Source organism: Perognathus longimembris, chromosome 1, assembly GCF_023159225.1.
Source record: "Perognathus longimembris pacificus isolate PPM17 chromosome 1, ASM2315922v1, whole genome shotgun sequence".
NCBI lineage: Eukaryota > Metazoa > Chordata > Mammalia > Rodentia > Heteromyidae > Perognathus > Perognathus longimembris.
The window spans coordinates 35271418-35291810 of record NC_063161.1 but is presented as its reverse complement, the minus strand read 5'-3'; the positions used below and the strand labels follow the sequence as shown (position 1 = coordinate 35291810).

Sequence of the window (20393 nt, the reverse complement as noted above, 5' to 3'; positions counted from 1 at the left end):
TGTTTCAACTCTCTGTCCACACTCTCACCTTATTCACTTCTGCCCTGGCCTGTGAGATCCTTTTTTCTATTTTTGCCCTTTTGTGCTGTAGCTCTTTGTTTATTTATTAGTCTCTTCAGTGGGGTCTAATTGTCCAAGTTATTTGCTAACATGTGGCACACTGTCTGATACATTTATGCTGTAATACTGCATGGATGAATGAAAAATGAATGAATGATTAAAATGTGTCTTCTCCCAGAGTGTGTTCAAATCTAAACCAAAGTAAGCCAAATCCAAGTAAGCTGCATTAGCTTCAATAATCAAAGTCAATGTCTCATCAATTTCAGGTGTCTTTTGGCAGACAATGGGCAGGAGATAGTCCTCCAGAATTGAGATCTGAGTAGATGGAGCAAGAGTAATGAATGGGGTGACACTGATAAAGATGGATTATACTGGTGAACTGACATGTTGGAGTGGGGGGAAGGAGAGGGGGATAGAGTTTTGTGTGGAAAAACCCACCAGGAGTAGCATACAACGGCTTTCCTTCACAGCCCCACAGCAGCCCAGGAAACCCATAACCATGATGATAGCACCCACAGCTATCAGGATATTCATGGCCACAAAGGGACTGCCGCCAGAGTTCCCTGAAGTGAGGACCTGGAAATTAAAAAGAGATGAATGGTGTAAATTCCTTTTGTTCTTATCAGTTTCCTCATTCTGTAGCTTCCCTGATCCCAGAACAAAGTCAATCACATAGTAGGCACACAAGAGAAGCCTTGCTACTTCTAGATTACAAGTGTGTTCTAAGTTTAAATTCATGAGCTCCAAGCAACAACCTGAACCATGATACCTAACATTTATCTGATAGTGCCACATGACAGGGAAATTGTCAGTACAAAATCTTTCTGTTCCTGACAAAGTACCAAGTAGGAAGCTAGTAGGAATTGAAGATTTTAAAATAGTTTTTTTTTAATCAAACTTTTAGGTTTGGCATTTGAATCCCATTATTCTAAGAAATCTTTTTTATCATTTAAAGAATAATCTCTATTTAATTAATTACATGCAGATATATTCAAGTGTGTTAAGCTAAGATTTTTATTCTTTGTTTATACGTATTACCTAAATATATTGAAAACAGCCTAGTGGGGGCATACAGTAAGTGGATAATAATAATAATAATTTCTGTGCTTATTTGTAACTTCTAAATGTTCTAAAATTATGTTGGAAGGGAAACATCAAAATGGTGAGACAAAAGACAAAGGGTAAACCAATACAACAGCAATACTCACAAGACACTATGTTGGAAATGAACAGTACAACTTGGGATTGGGGAGGAGGGAAGATGGGAGAAAAATGAGGGAGAGGGTAACAACCTTGACAAGAAATGTACTCACTACCTTACATATGTAACTGTAACCATTTGACAATAAAATTAAATTTTAAAAGAAATATATGAAGATTATGCTTTAAAAAGAGTCTGAATATCTATTAAAACTGCTTTAGAAATCCTAGAAGGAAAGCTACTTTCATTTTCTTAATGTGATTTTAGAGTCAAACTGCTTGTATTTGTATGTAAAGTAGCACTACAGAGCATGTATTTTATGATAATGTAATTCTTTTTAATTTAAGAAAAAGCCAAAAATCTTCAAATCACTGATAGATACAACATGGATAGCCTCATAACCATTATGAGATGGTTGAGATGAGAAAGCCTTATTTTAAAGGGCAAACACTGGATGATTTATATAAAGTTCAAGAACAGGCAAATGCTTGATGATAAAAATCAAAGCAGTGTTTGCCTTTGGGCAAAACAGGAAGGAAGGCAGGACTTGACTGTAAAGGGACAGAGGAAGTTTTATGGGTTAATAACAATGCCTTGCATCTTGGCAAAAAAAAATGTCCAGTTCCTGGTATTTCATATTGAGTCTCCTTATTCCCAGAAGGAGCAGTCCTCAAAAAACTCTTTATTATGTTTGCCTTTTAAGTAATGGGATATGGAAGATAACATCCCAAAGTCTTTTATTCAGTGCTTCTCCAAACAACCTAAATACCTTCATAGTAATACCACCTACCATCATTCTCCCACTCTTCCTCATCTCTTAACTGTCAATAAAAATAACCTAAATAATGCTACGACAAAAATCTTTCTCCTTCAAAGGTGTTTTAAGTCCACTTCTAGCCTAGCAGAAACCTTTATCAACATTCAGTAGGAAGAAATGAAGTGAAATTGTGAAAGTCTTCAAACAAAGATTCATATTCTACTCAGAGTCTTAGCAGCATTTGTAACTCCAGGACATGCAGGTGCACTGGGCCCAGTTTCTTATTTATGAAAGGAAAGTGGGTCAGGTCTGAAAATTCTAAAGCATCCTTTGTCTCCAAGAGTGTGTGCTTACAGATATTGTTTCAATTTACATATTTCAAAAGCCTGGTTCTAGTCTATATAGGTTTGTTTGGGGGATTTTTTTTAAGTGTTTGATTAAGATGGAAGCTAGGAAATAATACTGTTAATAGATTTGACATTAGAAGGTAAGGTCTGAAAATGTGGCCAAAAAGCACTTGTTGGAAACAACTCTATGGACTGACCAGTAAATACAGAAAACCTTAACACGTCTCTAGCTGAGTTATCAGAAATTAAAATAGCTATCTCAGAGGTAGAAATAAGAGATCAAATGTCTACCTCTGAGGACTGAGTCACCCAGCTAGCACCTGGGCAGGCACTTCTGTGAGACTGATCCAGGCAGGCAAGCCTGGATTGTTACAAAGGGAGTGAGTGTGAGTCACAGAGCCAAGTCCAGCTCAACAAATGTCTATTCTTATTGAAGAATAAAATGGAAACTTGAGTTTGGCCATTTGTTCCAGCAGAGACAGAGAAGGCTTTCAAAAGCTCTCTTGGGTGAACACTGAGCCTATGTGTATCTTAAGATGAGGGGAGACAGAGAAACATAGGTTCCACTGTTTCCCTCATTTGTGGTAACTAGAATGTATATATAAATCAAGAAGTAAATACACTGAATGGTAAAAGAAAAAAACTGCACTGGGACATGATAAATTATACTGGACACTAGGCATTCACACACATTGAGACATAAGGAGGGTATTCTTAGGAGAGGAACACAAAGGAGCAATACCTATGTGCCTCTGATCATTTGAAATAATATTTATTGAAATGAACTTCAGGAAATAGAGGTTTTTTTTCTTTGTTGCTGTTTTTCTTTTGTCTTGTTTGTTCATTATCTGTCTTTGGTAGGGTAAGGGGGGGGACACAGAAATGGAGGGACCAAGGGTGAACAAATGTGGCAGTGGTACTCACTAGACCCTATGTTGAAAATGAACTATGCAATTTGTGAGTAGGGTGGAAAGAGAAAACTGGGATAAATGAGGGAAAGGGTAACGTTGTTCATTGTTCAAAAGGAAATGTACTCTTTATCCGACATACATAGCTAAAAACCCTCCATACATCACCTTTATAATAATAGCAAAATTACATAAAGAAGGAAAAGATGGTGGGGGGGGGCAATTCCTAAGGAGGACTTCTGGGTTTGAAGGTTGAAGACTGAAAGATCCTCCATGGATTGGAAAGAACCTCTCTGCCTCATGGGAGCTTATACTACAAGAGAAAAAACAGTCCCATGGTGGCACTTTAGGAGAAGAAATGTCACCTTCCTATCCTCCTTCTTTTCTCTATGTAGGCTTACTGTTACTTTGTTTTTTCTAGTAATAAAATTTAGCTCTTTGTTCAGTCTTAATTTTTGTTTGCCACCAACTTCAAATAAATATAAATCAAGCCAATTGTATATAAAGCAGCCTGGTTAAGGGTATCTGTCATATTCTGACTTTTGTTCTGGATAAGATGCTGACAGCACATTCGGGGTTTTCAAAAAGATGCTGTCTACTTCCATCCTCCCCTCCCCCCACCAGATATGGAGTTACAACTGCTCAAGAACGGTGGTGCTTGTAATCTGTTCAATGTGTATAATTTATTAACAGACTAAACACTAAGCTTGTTCATGACAAACACTGAGGAGGAAGAAAATATCAGCCAGAAATAAAATAATGAAATAAAATGCAGGTTAAACTCACATCTTAAAAAGACTGTCAATCTTTGTGCTTAACTTTGAGCCATATGGCCAGAGAAGTTCTGCAGGCTTTCATATGCCCTCTTCCTCATGCTCAAACATCACATAGGCTATCAGGCAATCAAATTCACTTATCAGTTTAAATAATGAATATAATTCAGATGAACTGGAGTTTTTTTATCCACTTCTTGCCTCACCTGTGCCCCTCCCAGTTTCTCACCGAAGTGAGTCAGTCCTAGAATGAGGAAGTAATCAATTGTCCCTATGACTGGTTTCTCCAGGGACACAAAGAAAGTTGAGAGGGGCAAGAGTGGAGAGACATTAATTTTCAGAAAAGTAAACCACTTCAAGAAAATAAAGAAAACAGATATATTAATTTGTTTATAATCTTTCTTTCCACTAGGTGGTATCAAAATGCAGTTAGCTTCACAACGGTGTAGTATAGTTTAATAGAAAGTAGACTGTCTTCCTTGCTGGCTTAATATAATCTTTATAATATTTAAATATGAATCAAGAATCTTCTTGAAAGAGGAAAAGTTGTGGCAATAAATGTGATGCTATGTAGAGTTCAAACAGCTAAGAATAAATAGACTGCTCTGCATGAAATAATAGCATTCTGGTGGAGGGAAGGGAACAAGAGACAGACAGAGACAGAAGGAAGGAAGGAAGGAAAGAATGGAGAGAGAAAAAGAAAGAAAGAAGGAAGGAAAAGAAAGAAAGAGCAAAAGAAAGAGACAAAGGAAAAGAAAGGAAGAAGGAAAGAAAGGAAGGAAGGAAAGAAGAAGGAGGGAAGGAAGGGAAGAGAAGGAAAAGGAGGAAGGAAGGAAAAGATTAGAAGTAGAAAAGCTAGGTGATAGTGTCAGGGTATTACTCAACACACCCCACATTACCACACACACTTATCTCTTTCCCTTCGTTCTATATTTGTGATGGCAAGTTATAGAACAGAATTAGCATCAGGTAAAGTTCAAAGGCTGGAGCCTATTAAGTAAACTTCCTCCAAACCTGGTAAGGATGCTACCTGGTTGTGTCAAGGTGTGTGGATGTGAGTGGGGATGGGTAGAGTTTTTTTAAGCTGACACAGGCTGTTCATTGGACATCCCCAACGTTTCAGTAGCATGACCAGCCTCTGGTTGGAAGGAGTTGCCTTCAATGCCAGTTATGAAAGATAAACACCAACTCCCTTTCCACTTTGCTGCCATTAAAACATGGGTTCAGATTCTTCTTTTCCAAGAGAACTTCCATCTACATTCCTTTTGGACCAATCAAGAGAGCACAGGTGGTCTATATGCACAAGCCAGACATCAGGCTACCCTTAAATAGTGAAGGAGAAAAATTACTTCTTTGGTTCCCTTCTGCTCTTTGGTATTATTGAAATATTCCTAGTTTTCAAACACCATCTTCTCTCCAGGATTATTTCATATCCAGCATAGTGCCAGGCACATAATAAGCAATTTGATTCATTGAATTATAACCTGGCATGCCAGTTTAATTTCCACTAAGCAGTTGAGAAAATGTTGCCAAAATTATTAAAATTATTATTGTTGTCTCACTGTTATAAGAAATGGACTGGGCTAGGAATATGGCCTAGCGGTAAAGTGCTCGCCTCGTATACATGAAGCCCTGGGTTCGATTCCTCAGCACCACATATATCGAAAAAAGCCAGAAGTGGAGCTGTGGCTCAAAAGGGAGAGTACTAGACTTGAGCAAAAAGAAGCCAGGGACAGTGCTCAGGCCTTGAGTTCACACCCAGGACTGGCAACAAAAACAAAAACAAAAAAAAAGAAATGGACTTATTTTGGCACAAAACAGTTCATGTTTATTTCTGTATTTACCTCTTTCCCACTTTTGCTTACTCGTAACCAGATTGCTACTCCCAGGATCACGCAGCCACATATCTGCAGGTAAAGAATAAAGACTGTTCAGAGTACAGCTAAAATAGATTAAAATGCTCATTCTACAGAATACCCCGTTCTATCTGCTTGTAATGTTTTACCATTAACTATGCGATGACACCTGATAGACAAACATAAAGGCATGTTCACAGATAATCACTGAGGTGTTCACTGTCAATGGTAAGTTTAGAAAGAATACCTGAATAAAGAATCCACAGTCCCCTTGCAGATCTATGGACAAGCAATTATCTCTAATGGGTGGGAAAATATTCTTCTCCATGATTTTATTCCAATCGTGTATTTTGATTAACAACAAAGTATATATTAAGTATCTTCCTGGATTTGTCTCTAGGAAGTTATCTTATAAAGAAGGAAACAATTGACGAATCACCAAATATTCCGTTAAGATTCAAGAGGGAAATAGAAGTTAGGCTAGACAGTAAACAGTAGAGCATTTGAAAAAAAAAATCTGGAGTTAAGAACAGAGGTACAGGGCTGGGGATATAGCCTAGTGGCAAGAGAGCTTGCCTCGTATACATGAGGCCCTGGGTTCGATTCCCCAGCACCACATATACAGAAAACGGCCAGAAGTGGCGCTGTGGCTCAAGTGGCAGAGTGCTAGCCTTGAGCAAAAGGAAGCCAGGGACAGTGCTCAGGCCCTGAGTCCAAGGCCCAGGACTGGCCAAAAAAAAAAAAAAAAAAAAAAAAAAAAAGAACAGAGGTACATTTTAACCAATACTTTTTGAACCAAAATAAGCACTCTTAAAAATAACTTCTTCCCAATAGTAAAGCTTATCCAGAGAAAAGGAACAATGGAGAACAGTTCTTTACATTTTAAATTCCTTTAATGACTTTACCAGATTATTTAATTTGGACCAAGGCCAACACATAAAACATGAAACACATTTTACTTTAACGTAAGAAAACTTGTCTTTCAAGATTTCTTTTTTTAAGATATTATGGCTTCAAAAACATCAAAGATGGAGAACTTTCTAGATCTTTCTGACCTTTCTGTGCTCTGGCAAGGAAATTTCAGAGTCCTCCAAAACCCCAGTGACCTTGTAGCATCTTGTTGTCATGCAAGATTGAGACACAGGCCTGCAAACCCCCCTCCCCCCACAGCATTTTCATGGTTTCTCATTAAGTTTGCAGTAGAAATAAGGTCAAAGGCTATTTTAAGGAATAGGGAGCACAATAATTAGCCGAATGGCCACTGAATATGTGTTCTCTAAGAAAACTCAATAGCCGTCTAGGTCTGAACCATTTAAGTTCATTTGCCTTGAAGAAATTAAATCCTGACACGTTATAGTCACATCATGAAAATCCCAGGCAACTCTTAACCAATCTACCCTCACTACATGCTTCAACTCCTACAAAGTAATTGCAACGATTTCAAAACAATTAAAAACAAAAACTTTTACCAGTCATGAAATAACAATTTAACTATCTTCCACACACGCTGTATATGAAGCTAAAACAACTTTAGAATTGAAAATCCCCTTTACTTCTCCTCTTTCTGCTCCTCTCAACTATATCCTAATATAATTTGCAAATGGAGATAAAAGCTCATTTCAGCAGTTCTTTGTTAATAAGATGGTGAATGAGTATTTATGTCAAGTAATAATGAGACCCTCTGGGATTTTTTCAGCAATGTTGTACCAGTTGAATATTTTTGTTGGTCATTTGATTTTCTTACTGACATTTTCTTTTCCTTCTCCTTTCACAAGTAGATTTAAACTTATTGTCTTAAAAGTTGCCCTTACTTAGTTTTAACCAAAAACAACATTAGTTATCCTGGTAGGTATAGTGATTATCATTTCTATCTGATATTTAGTAAACTTTCAAAGAGAAAACTTAATACTTAGTGAGAAGGAGTGGATATATTCTGTGAAACTTTAACTCTCTATTTGTATGTCATTATTTATTTCATTTTTCCAAAGTGTTTTAGAAACCCAATCATACATGAGTCTTATAAAATCAACCATTATTTTCCCACCATAGTCTTCCCACCACTGAACATTGTCCATAACATAAACTGAAAAGCTAGAGTGCTCAATTATTTCAGAAATCAGGAATATCTTTCCCAACTTCAATCTTCACAATTAGACAAAACTCTTTTACAGATCCTTAAATGAACTAAATTGTCATTTCCATTCCAATTTCTATCCTTTTTTTCAAACACTTGGAAATTGAAAATAAGTGAATGTTTAAAATATATCATTCTTGTCTTACATAAAAAAATCTTATGTAAAAGTCACAATCATAGTATTGTGAAATTAGTTGCAAGTCTGTTGGCCCATGTTACAAGTACAGTTATTTCTTATCAAAAGCAATCTTTCTAGAAACATGATTAGCACTAAATTGTTTCATCCCCCTTGTTTGAAGATGGGCTATCATATTGGTTCTTTGCTTTTCCTCTAGTTTTGTTTTAAGGGTTTGTCCTCAAAGTTTTTACATTAGAAGTGGAAATTGAGAAGAAGTATGTTGCTGTGTTCTACTGCACTATGGTAAGAATATGGAAGAAATGAGCTCAATGTTGGTCCTGTAGGCCCATAGTCAGTGAACACTGTAAAACTGACTCCTGGTTTGCTTTTGTTTTTTTATTTTTCATTCGAGAGAATCACTGTGGTTTTCATGCAGCTCTCACAGGGTCTCCTTCCTCATATGTAATTGGGATTAATCTGATCAATCTGAATTAATTAATTGATTAATGAATCTGAATGGATTAATCTGAACCAGCATTATGAGAAATTAGATAATATTGGATATTTACTCATGTGGTATGTGATGTAATTGTGTCCCTAAAAGTTCTGATATGAAAGTCCTAAATTTCAATTTGACTAATTTGGTTGACAGGGGTTTCAGGATATAATAAAGGTAAAGTGAGGTCTTCAGGGAACCCAATAGAATTTATGGCTCTTAAGAGAAATAGATCTGTCTTTCTTTTCTTTAACATAACCAAGAAAGGGTCATGTCAGATTTTATAAGAAGGCTAGAAGGAGGTCCTGTACCAGAAACACAATTAACCAGCAGCCTAACCTTCAGCTTTTCCCCCTTTAAAACTGTAGTAGTTAATAGTAGTAGTACTACTACTAGTAGCAGAAGCATCAATAATAAATTATAATTATTATAATAATAATAAAAATTATTATTATTTCTGTAGTTTAAACCACTCACTGTATAAGATTTTCTTCTTGTGGTAACCCAACCAGACCAAGATAGGGCAGAAGATGAAAATCATAAAATGCCAGAAGAAAATGGAAAGACATTATCCAGGATAAACAATAAAATGCTAATTTGTCCTCATCTCTGTTAATACATTTTTTTAATCATCCATGCTCCTTCCTTCTCAGCTCTGTCTTTTTTTTGTATATTTGTCAATTATATTGAGAAAGTACTGAAAATGAAAGAAAATTCATAATTCAATGACAGTAGCAAGAGTGAGTTGTGAGCCAGATTATTATTGGTTGAAATTAGCCAAGAGATAAGAAGGCCCTTGACTTTATTTCCATTGCAAACTAATGGGAAACCATTAAAAGTGCTGCTGGAGTTTCAGGCTTATTTCTCAGCCATGTATGACATCAAAGTACTAAAAGGTCATGGGGTTTTTGGAGAACTCAAATATTTCTTTGTCAGAGCACAGGTCCCAGATGAATGACGATCATTGTGTGAGTGCTAAATATATGTACATGTATCTTTATGGCTGTCTTCATGTGCATTTCTAAATCTACTAAGTAAATCAAACATCCAGAACACAGCTGTACAATCCAATTTTAAACAGTTCTAAATGAAGGTGCAAAAACTTATTCTTTCTTTCTGACACAAATAGTGCCCAAGTAATCACTAAAATTTATGTAACTTTAGAATATGTGAAGAAAGATACATGATCAGTACTTTATCTGTCCTCTAATATTCTGTGAATTATAAAATGATGTAAGTTGAGGTATTTTCTTACCAGGTTGTTTTGAAGGCACCATTTTCATGTAAGTACATTATATTTGAAGAACCCATGGCAAGAAAACAAAGTCACAATAAGTAGATTCAGGATTTGAGTCTCAAATGATATGAATGAGCTTTTTGTCATTCCAGCTCATTTATGGTAGGAGAATTTTTGTCTTAACATATTTTTTCTATCCTATTTATTCCTGCTTCAAATTTATCACTGATCAGTGTATTTACCACTATATAGAGTAGTTTCATATTTCTATCTCATTACACTGTGTATACATCATTTATTGAAGTGCCTTTTTAAGTATGAGATGAAGGAAGCAAATGTTTAACCTGAGCCCTCAACCAATGTCAATGTCATTGTCATAGTTCAACTAAAGTTAATTACATATGGCATCCAATGCTGTGTTTACAAAATTTATACATTTCTATCTTTGTCATGCGGCATTTCCTCAGCTGAGAGAATGAACTATAACTGTGCCTTATTGTTTTTTCCTGAACCATGGGTCCTGTTACCTTTCATATACTCCTTCCTCCAAGTTAGGTCTGTAATCATTTTGTTGCACAATCTATCAAAGCTAGAGACCCAAACATCACTAAGATGCAATAGTGAACATAAGAACATTTGTTCCTGGATGTGCTCCATGTTCTAACTACCGTCTTCTCTCTTCAAGCTTCCTCCTGTATGGACTTCTTTCACTTGCTAGTACAGCTGGCTTCCTTAACCACTTGGCTGCTTTTCACCTTGCCTCATGAGGGATTGGTACTACTAGCTCACTTTGTTTTTCCTTGTTAACAGTGGCCTCTCTACAGAAATGGAGGGATAAAAGATGAGTAAATGCAGCAATGGCACTCACTGAACACTCCATTGAAAATGAACTCACAATTTATGAGTGGAAATGGGAAGGAAAAACTGGGAGAGAGCAAGGAAAGGAGTAACATTGTCTGACAATAAATGTAACTGACTCTTTACCTGACTTATATAACTGTAACCCCTCTGTACATCATCTCTATAATAACAATAAAAAATAAATTTGTAACAAAAAAAAGAGCTAGCATCTTCACACCTCTCCATGTCTGGCCATTATTACACTTCATCTACCATCTTACACTTCATCTACCATCCTCAGGCCCCAGGTTCCATGTTTATTCAAACTCCTAGCAAACTCTACATATCTGTAATACTCCCAGGCAAAATCTAGCTAAGAGATGCAGAAATGACAGAGCATTTTCGTGTTTTTGACACAAATCTCATGGAAATAAGTTTTTACCTACAATTTTGATAGTACTTTGAATTTTCTTATTTGTAAACCTCTAGCATGAATGACATTCAGTTCACAATTTTCCCTTCAGTTAGTAATTCTAACAAATGGAAATCATGACCTATTTGTGTGGCCTGTCTCAAGGTCTCTCCAAAGGAAACTGGTAACTTTTGATTAAATGGATATATCTTAGAGATATTTCAACATCTGGACCTACTTTATAAAAGCTTAGTTTCACAAGTTATGCCCGGGGAAAAAAATGCAATTGAAAACATAGCTAAAAGAAAACCACATCAATGGGACCATTAAAATTTTACTAAGGTAAACATTAAGAATGTGACAAATTGCTAATTTCCTATGAAGGATCACAAAATTCCAACTGAGAGCTCTGGGTGAGGGGAGATGGGAGGAGAGAAATAAGAGCATTCCCTAGCCCAGAAACTACTATTGCTTAAATTTTTACTTAAAACATAGATGTCTTGTGTTGGCTTATAAGTCATGATTGGCCTTCATAACGGTTGCTGTCACTGAAGCATCCTTTCAAGATCTGGTCTATAGAAATCATAAATCCCACTATACTGATGGGAAAACTTGAAGGTGGTTAGCAGTATCTAACTGAAATCTCCACACCAAGATACCTTTTTGTTATGAGATAAGAAAATACATAATAATAACCATAAAATTCTCAGAGTTTCCCAGGAAAGCAGTGATAACGTGAGGGTGCAACTTGGTACAGATCTTTACAGCTGACCTTGAACCCTAATATTAAGTGAAGGACTTACCTCTCCCCTCTAGGCCCATTCTTTCTTTGTTTTCAAAGATGGAATATGAAGGATTGACCTCCACCCAGTTTTCCCAGGCCCGTAAAGGCATCGGCAAAAACCCAGGTATGCCCTAACCTGCTTTGATGTGCCGGTAGGGCAATTCACCTAAACCCAGCTACAAACAATCCATTGTGGGCCCAAGGAAAAGCCACCAACTTCCTAGACCTAGTGGCACTTTCATTAACCTCTGCCTCCTTACCTAGACCCCCCTAAGCTTGGTCCCAAATTCACCCCATTGAACAACCTCCAAACACAAGGGAAGGTCTGTGCTCCTCCCTGTTCCTGTTGATGATCAACTCCAGCCTATTCCATTTCCATTCTCCTCCATTTTCCTAACATTAAGTAGATAATACTAATTCCAAGTAGGAATGAAGTATGTATGCTAACATATATATGAAATATGTAATGTGTGGTATTTGTACATATGTGTCCCTTTTTTATACACACACACACAAAATCAACAGTAATGAAACAGTACATCAATACTTGCGAATTTTCTTGTTGAAAGTATCCTAGATAATAAATGAAGAAAAATTGATGGAAGTAAAATATCACTTATGCAAACCTCTAAATAAACTAAAAATGGGTTATAAGCTTCCATGAGGTATAATCACCCAAAGGAGTGGTACATCAAGAAACTCCTAATAACTTATGAAGTAGCTGTGCCAAAAAAGATAAAAATCCTAAATCTTATCAAACTACCCAGAGCATCTACTAATATACATATAATACAGAGGACAGAGGAACATATTCTTTCTCAAGGGGCTTTTAAAGAATTGTTATTACAAAGGTGATGTACAGAGGAGTTACCATTTCATAAGTCAGGTAGTGAGTATATTTCCTTTTGGATAATGTTGCTCCTTCCTTTGTTCAATCCTAGTTTTTCCTTCCTGTCCCTGCCCACAAGTTGTTTAGTTAATTTTTAACATAGTTTCTACAGAATTCCACTGCTGCATTTGTTCACCCTATATCCCTCCATTGGAACATGTTCATTTACACCTGAGGTGTGTAAATAAGAAATTCAGGGCTGGGGATATAGCCTAGTGGCAAGAGTGCCTGCCTCGGATACACGAGGCCCTAGGTTCGATTCCCCAGCACCACATATACAGAAAACGGCCAGAAGCGGCGCTGTGGCGCAAGTGGCAGAGTGCTAGCCTTGAGCGGGAAGAAGCCAGGGACAGTGCTCAGGCCCTGAGTCCAAGGCCCACGACTGGCAAAAAAAAAAAAAAATAAGAAATTCAAACCATAGAAAATGAGCTGAAGCCAACAGAACACACCACTGGGAAAATTTTCAAGGAGAGAGGAAGACCAAGTTAAAGTGAACATTTATAAATTAAAATTAACATAACTGATTTATCAGCCAATAACAATGTGTGTACCATACTTGGATCTCACCTCCAAAGGGAATATTTACAAGGCACTTTCACATGGAAACTTACACCTTGGGTGATTATTTCATAATTGATTAAGGAATCTGTATTGTTTTTTAAAAATGTGATACTAGGGTTTGGAGATTTAGCAAGACTCTGAGTTCAGTCCTCAGCTCTGAAAAAAAATTGGTACTGATGTTATAATTACAGTTTTGAAAGACCTTTTACCTTTCAAAGATATATACTAAAATGTTTTCAGGTAAAATTATATATGTGAGACTGGCTTCAAGATTATATAGGGTTGAGAAGTAAATGGGAATTCTGGTAGAGAAAGACTGTTGAGGTCAAGTGATCAAGTGAATTACCCAGCTCTGTCTTTTTTTGTGGATGTTGGAAGTACTGTATAATAATAAAAATACATATTTCTTTATATTCTGCACCCAATGTTTTAAATATTTCAAAGAAAGAAATATACCAGGATTAGTTGTTCAAAAATAAGCATATATTCTAAAGCTTTATTTACCATTTTCAAAAATGGCCCATTTTTGGTAACACAGAGAGTATAAAGAATAAGCTTTATTATTTATCTTTTTATTTATTTATTTATATACTCATTTAACTTACCAACATGTCATTTGTATTTATAATTCAATGTAAAGTTATTCACTACAAAACTGTATGTCTGTCACTGAGTTTAATTAAGTCCACTATTAGTGTAGTAGGACAAAAATTTACCAACATATAGATACTAGCTGTATATCAAGGTTCAAAAATAAAACAAGAGTTATTTGTTTCTTTATAGTGCATAAGTTACTTTCCAATCCAGAATAGAAAATACATTTTTGATTTAGACATTTTTGAGCTACTTCCACTTTGTGGTTGCCTTCTCCCTCTGCCCGGGGGCCCCCAACCTCATCCAGATTCTGGCCTGGTGATTTCTAGGCAAGCACTGCATCACTTGAGCCACACCCTCAATTTTTGAACAGTCCTTAATTGTACTATCTATGCTAAGAATAATAAGATAGATTTCCCAATGTCCAAGCCTGCACTTCTCACACCTTGTTTTTCCATTTCCAGGGTTAGCTGCCATTTTCCATTTATTTGCTATGTCTGTATCAATGAGTTTTTAGGAGAAGTATAACATGTTAAATACAAACCCTCTTGAGAACAACTGGATTAATGACACATAAAAAAATTGACTATAAAATGCCGACACAGACCCTCTGGCTGAGTTTAAGCTTCGAATTCAATAATCTTGTTTCCCTTGGACCTTTCTGTGACCCCTTGCTTTTAGTTGGGTGGTGGCTCTGAAAACAATCCTCTTGACATATCTTTACCATCCCACGGCCTAACAGTCACTGTTCTAAACCCAGAAAAAAAGGAATCAGCCAGGGTCAGACTGCTTTCCCCCAGATCTCTTAAAGAGAACCCCCTGGTTGATACACAACTAGGAATTATTGTCCTTCAATCAAAGGGTATGTTTTCCCCTCTTGGGTTGTTTTGGCAACAATATCAAAACATTTAACAAATGTTTATCCTCACTGATCCTGAGTCCCTGGCTTATTTTCAATTATTGAAATAACCAGAGAGATCAAACTAATCCAAAAGGGCAACTAAATGGCTAGTACATTTTCCCCCTCATCCTATTTCTCTAGTATAGAGTCTTTCTTCGGGATAATTATATCAAGATCCCCTTTCTTGCACAAAATTGATAATTAAAAGAAAAATCACTTACCCAGAACAAGAAGTTGAAGATAAACATAGAATATTTTAAACAGCCACTCACACGTGCCATCTCGGAAAAGAACGGGGAGTCTAGATGTCTTCCTTCAATGTAAACTATTCCTTACAGGTTTGTCCTGCAAATAAGCCCGGGAGTAATTTCCCTGCTGAGATGCCTGCACTGGGCTTCAGAGCAGGAACAGAAAGCAAAGAGGTAGACAGGAAAACAAAGGGGGAAAAAAAACAGTTATTGAAGTAGATAAAAATTTAACCCACACATTTAAATATCATAAAGGCTATCTTCAGGCAAGTATGTTGTTTTGCTTGTCATGGCTCCTAGGGCTCTGAGCCAGGATATTTATGATCCTTTCTCAAAACCTGCCTCCTCTAAAGTAAACAGATATCAAGTTAAGGGAGTGGCAGGAGTGGCGCTGAAACCGAGGGGAGAATGGCACAGGGAGATTGGCGATTGGACTTCAGAAACCACAGCCTGACTTTCCTGCCCTCTGTTTCCACGTAGGAAAATGAGGTGCTTTCGCTCCCAGGGTGGTGGGGTGGGGTGGGGGGGGGGGGTTGGGGGAAGGAACATGGTATCTCTAGGTTTTGCATTGCCTCTTATCAAAAATACTAAATTCCTTCCAAATTCAATAAAGCACATTTTAAAATTTGTAAAACCTTGAGGTTTAGACATAGAATCCTTTTATCGTTAACCTCAGAACAGTAAAACACCAGACAATTATGTTTACCTGCCTTCCAAAGCTTTTGGGTTTTTGTTTGGGGACTGTTTTTCTTCCCAAAACAATTGCAGAAAGCTCCCAGAGTAGTGGGAGGTAGAGAGGGCAAGGCAGCCTTACCTATCAAGGCAAGACCATTTCTTTTTTTATCTTGATTTCTTTATGAAGGGGAAAAAAAAAAAATTCCCAGAAAGTCACTCTGACTGTCTCCATTGTCTCCCTTTTATAATGCGTTCTTTTTATGATAGGTTGGTTTGTTTTTAGGGAGGATACTCTGTTTCCCTTGTTCTGATAGATTATGTATAGCAATAGCTCCAATCCACTAATTAAGTTTCTGGATTGTGGGCAGGTTTTGGATGTCCAAAATAGGAAGATCATCAAGAATCCATGATCATAGACTGAACAATTTATTTCTTGTGCTAATGGAAGCCAGTTGTCCCCAGGTAAAGGCAAAATGCTCTGAGCAAACCAGGAAGTGTGGCCTGCTTTGGGTAAACAGCCTGAGTCATTCTGCTTTCCATAGTTTGCTTTTCTCAAAGGGAATTCCTCTCCCTTGAAACAAAGAGACTTATTCTTCAAAGGTTGTCTGGAAAACAATTCTTTAAAAATCTGTTACATTCCATACTACAACCATGGACTTCTCCAAAAGTATTTTTTCTAATCTTCAATCATTCTCCCTAACTATGGTTTTTCATGTGTTATTGGTGACAACATTTGGTGTTAAAGACCAAATCTAGAAGTATTTCCAAAAATGATGACCTCATGCTTAAATCATCAGTAACATGATCAACATTGGGAGCTATTTCCTCTAGAAAACAAATAATTTCACAACCTTCTTCTAAGGTACTATGGTATATGAAATAATTCATGGCTTTAAAAAGAAGAGGCTTAGATTATATGGTAACCCAAATAGATTCATCAGTCCCTCAGATGATTATTTATCCTATAGAAGTAAAATTAAAAGATATGTCCATTTTAGTGGAGCTCTGTTCACAAGACAGACTATCCCCTTCTTTCCTTTCAGTTTGGAATAGATTTTCTGGTGGATGAGAAATCTTTGTAGTCTTCATTTACATCATTGTTTAACTCTGAAACTCAAGCAATAGATTTGTTTTTACAGGAAAATGAATGGATATCATAGAATTCCCAGACCAGTCTGAAGTTAATATGACACAGCTCACCTCTCTAAAATTCCTTTCTCACTAAAAATTCAAAATACACAATACTTGTCCAAGCTAAATACTGCTGTGTCTGTCCTGTATTCTCTCTCTCACTTGCTGCACATTACTTCTTCCCCATAGCCTATTCACTCCTGAATTTCCTTCATTTCTTTCATCTTATCTTTGGCTATCATTTATAATTCAGCTCTTCACTTTTAATAGACTCATAGATTAATTTTCCTGCCAATCTCTTCTCCCATCTGTTCAAGCACTCCAGAATTCCTTCCCCCGCCCCAAAAAAAACTCACATACTGTGTACATAATTCTCTTGACTAGAAACCAACCTAAAGATAGTTTCCTGATATGTATTAAGGTACGTTTCAGACTCCTTAGGCTAGTATGGAAAGCACAAAGCACCCTCCTCACAGAGCATTTCTCTGCTTTATTCCCCACCTCACCCCCAGCCCCCACCTTTCTCAGTAGCCTCCATTCCTCTGATCCCTAACCACAGAATCACTTCTCCAGTCCAGAGCATACCTTGAGACTGGATACCTCTTTGTCATGTGGCATAGCACAAAACTGCCTTGTGCCTTTCCCACCTTCTCTAACTGGTGAATTATTGCACATACACCTTGGTGTTCCGCTCAGATGGCACTTCACTGATGGAGTCTTCCATCCTCCAACCACTGCCTCTAATCATGTTTCTCAGTCCTTGTTTCCATTATGATTTGAGCAAACCTTTACAGTGGTCTCTGCTTTTTGGTGGTACTCTAGTTTGTGCTCAACTTCAAGCTTCCTACGCAATGTTCTACCACATAAGCTGTATTTCCAACCTTATTATTTTTTTTTTCAGTTTTCTATTTGGATAGGGTCTCCTGCTTTTGTGCTAGACCCATCTCTGACTATAGCCATCCTACCTATGCTTCCTAGTAACCAGGATTACAGTGGACACCATCACTTACTAATTTTTTTTGCCTTACTATTAAACTGTGTTGGAATTACAGCCATGAGCTACCACATACATCTTACAGTGGCTATAACACATTCTATTTGTTTCTTTCCTCTACTTGATCTTTTAGCATAAAAGGCAGAGATCTTGTCCTACTCCTCTCTGTACCCATAGTATGTATGCAGGAGGGATGAAGAGGTATATGACTACAGCCCAATAGTTCAACTAGTGACCCTCCTATTGGTCTTCCTAGGGAATTGCTCACACATAACCCTGTCTTCTTTAAAAAAAAAAAAAAAAAGTAATGATAAGGTTAAAAATGAGTTTCTTTATTTCAAGTTCTTCAGAGGTGTGATTAACTTTATAGTATTCAAGGAGGTGACATATAGCAATTCTCAAAGAAATGTGACCCCGGAATAGATTGCCCCAGGTACATATTTGCAGAAACAGAGATTCAGACAAACCCACATATCTTAGACTTGAGGAAAGTAATGCCTAGAGACACTGAGTAACACAAGTTCACAAGACTAGATGGCAGAAGCCCCACTGGAGATGAAGTCACAGGACTATCAAATCAGCAGATCAATATTCTGTCCCCTGACCTCAACTACCTGTTGAGTTATGAGGTTTGAGTCATTTACCACCTGAGATCTTATGGAATTGCCATATAATTACCAGTGATGGGGCTGGGCTGGGCTAGAAGTATCAGTAATAAATCTTCAGACCTAGTGAAAGACCAGGTCAGGAAGGAGAGACAATGGAAAGTGGTCTATTGGAAACAACACACCCAACTGGGGAAAGAACAGAGAGAAAGTCTCAATAAATTCAAAGTTTCCCTGCTGTTGCTGTCATGCCAAGTAGAGTGACTCATACTGAAAGCACATGACAAACAAAGCAGGACATGGATTCAGATCTGATTAATCATGAAGGTTCTCCCTGAGGTCATCATCACTGAATTCTATTTCAAGCAGTGGGAATGCTGGCAGAGAGAAAACAGAGATTCTTACTGACCAGGGACCAGGAATGGCCATGTGTAGAACCATTAGATGCCCTAGATGAAATGTGGCATTTTCTCTAGATCGTCAAGCAATCCAGACCTGAATCTGAGACTTATTAAGGCCTGACTGTGTTCTCAAAAGTTGATGTGTTGGAAATTTAACACCCAATGCAACAGTGCTAAGTAGTGGGATCTTTACATTAGGCAGACTTCACAGTCATTACCATGGAAGGTGGATTTGTTGTAAAAGAAAATGCAGTTACTTCTCACGTTCTTCTCTCTTCCTCTCTTTCTCTCTCTCTCTCTCTCTCTCTCACACACACACACACACACACACACACACACACACACACACGCATACTGTCTTGCCCTTCCACCTTCTTCCATGGGATGATGCAGCCAGAACTCCCTCATCAGATTTAATCCCCTTGACCTTGCATTTTCTATCCTCTAGAATGGTAAGAAATAAATCTCTGCTCTTTATAAATTGCATATTCTCAGGTATTTTGTGACAACCGCCCAAAGCAGATTAAGATAGGGCTTAATCCAGAAAGCACACCTAGATGAGTAGTTCATATTTTATATGGCATCATCTTCTTCTGTATAAGATTATACTCAAAAATCCATTCAATATACTATGTGCCATATGACAAGCACTGTACAGAGTGCTAGAGACACAATAGCAATACATAAGAACAAAAAAAAAAAGATACTTCCATGGTGCTTACAATGAAGAGGCTTCCTCTTTCTGTTTGCCTCTAAATATCACAACCCAAACTGTCAATGGAATAGCCAATAAAAAAAGTAAATCTTACATTGTACTGGAAAGATTCTTTTCTTTCTCATATATTCTATTATGACTCACACTACACTACACATATGGTTTATGATGAGAAATACTCTCAGAAAACTACCTAGAATGAAAAAATAGCTGTTCAAAAACTTCTCTCCATAAAAAAAAAAGTACCAGCAGTCAAGCTTACATGAAAGATACTTTTGGGTAATGAATTCAGTAAGGGGCTTAGCAAATGTATTGCCAAGTTTTGACAAGCACTTGAGCTAGAATCATCCCAGAGATCCAGCAGCCAAGTGCTCCAGATGAAAGGATCAGGGCTCTTAGCATTCTTACCCTGAATATTGCTGTGACACTTCACCAGGGTCTTCTCAAGAAGACATTCTCTGTGCTTTCCTGAGTCCCTTCCCCCACTTCCCTCAGTCTATCTCTGAACACAAAATATGATTATTTACTAGGTTTCCATTTCCTAGGCTGTAATTGCAACCCAATCCTCCTATGATCACAGTTTAATTGCATTTTAGGTACTTTTAAAATTCCTCACTTACACATGATTGATCTCTCAGTTTATTCTTACAGATTTACTAGCTGTTCTCTCAAAGGCAATCTTATTTTCTTTCTCTCCAAATTGGGATACATGCCCATGTACAAACTACAGTACTCAACAAGAGAAGGGAGGATACA

At 37.3% G+C, this 20393-nt stretch overlaps 1 protein-coding gene across 1 annotated transcript in view; it reads right to left on the bottom strand.

Moving 5' to 3' along the window:
• Positions 1 to 15518, bottom strand: part of Tspan8 (tetraspanin 8) — a 29339-nt gene extending 13821 nt beyond the window's left edge. Inside the window, exons 1-3 of the mRNA XM_048359461.1 lie at positions 15090 to 15518; positions 5891 to 5953; positions 499 to 636 (exon numbers count right to left, since the gene is read on the bottom strand). Coding sequence (XP_048215418.1) covers positions 499 to 636; positions 5891 to 5953; positions 15090 to 15149 — 261 coding nt within the window. The 5' untranslated portion in view covers positions 15150 to 15518. The remainder of the gene's footprint in view (positions 1 to 498; positions 637 to 5890; positions 5954 to 15089) is intronic.
• Positions 15519 to 20393: the final 4875 nt, after the last annotated feature.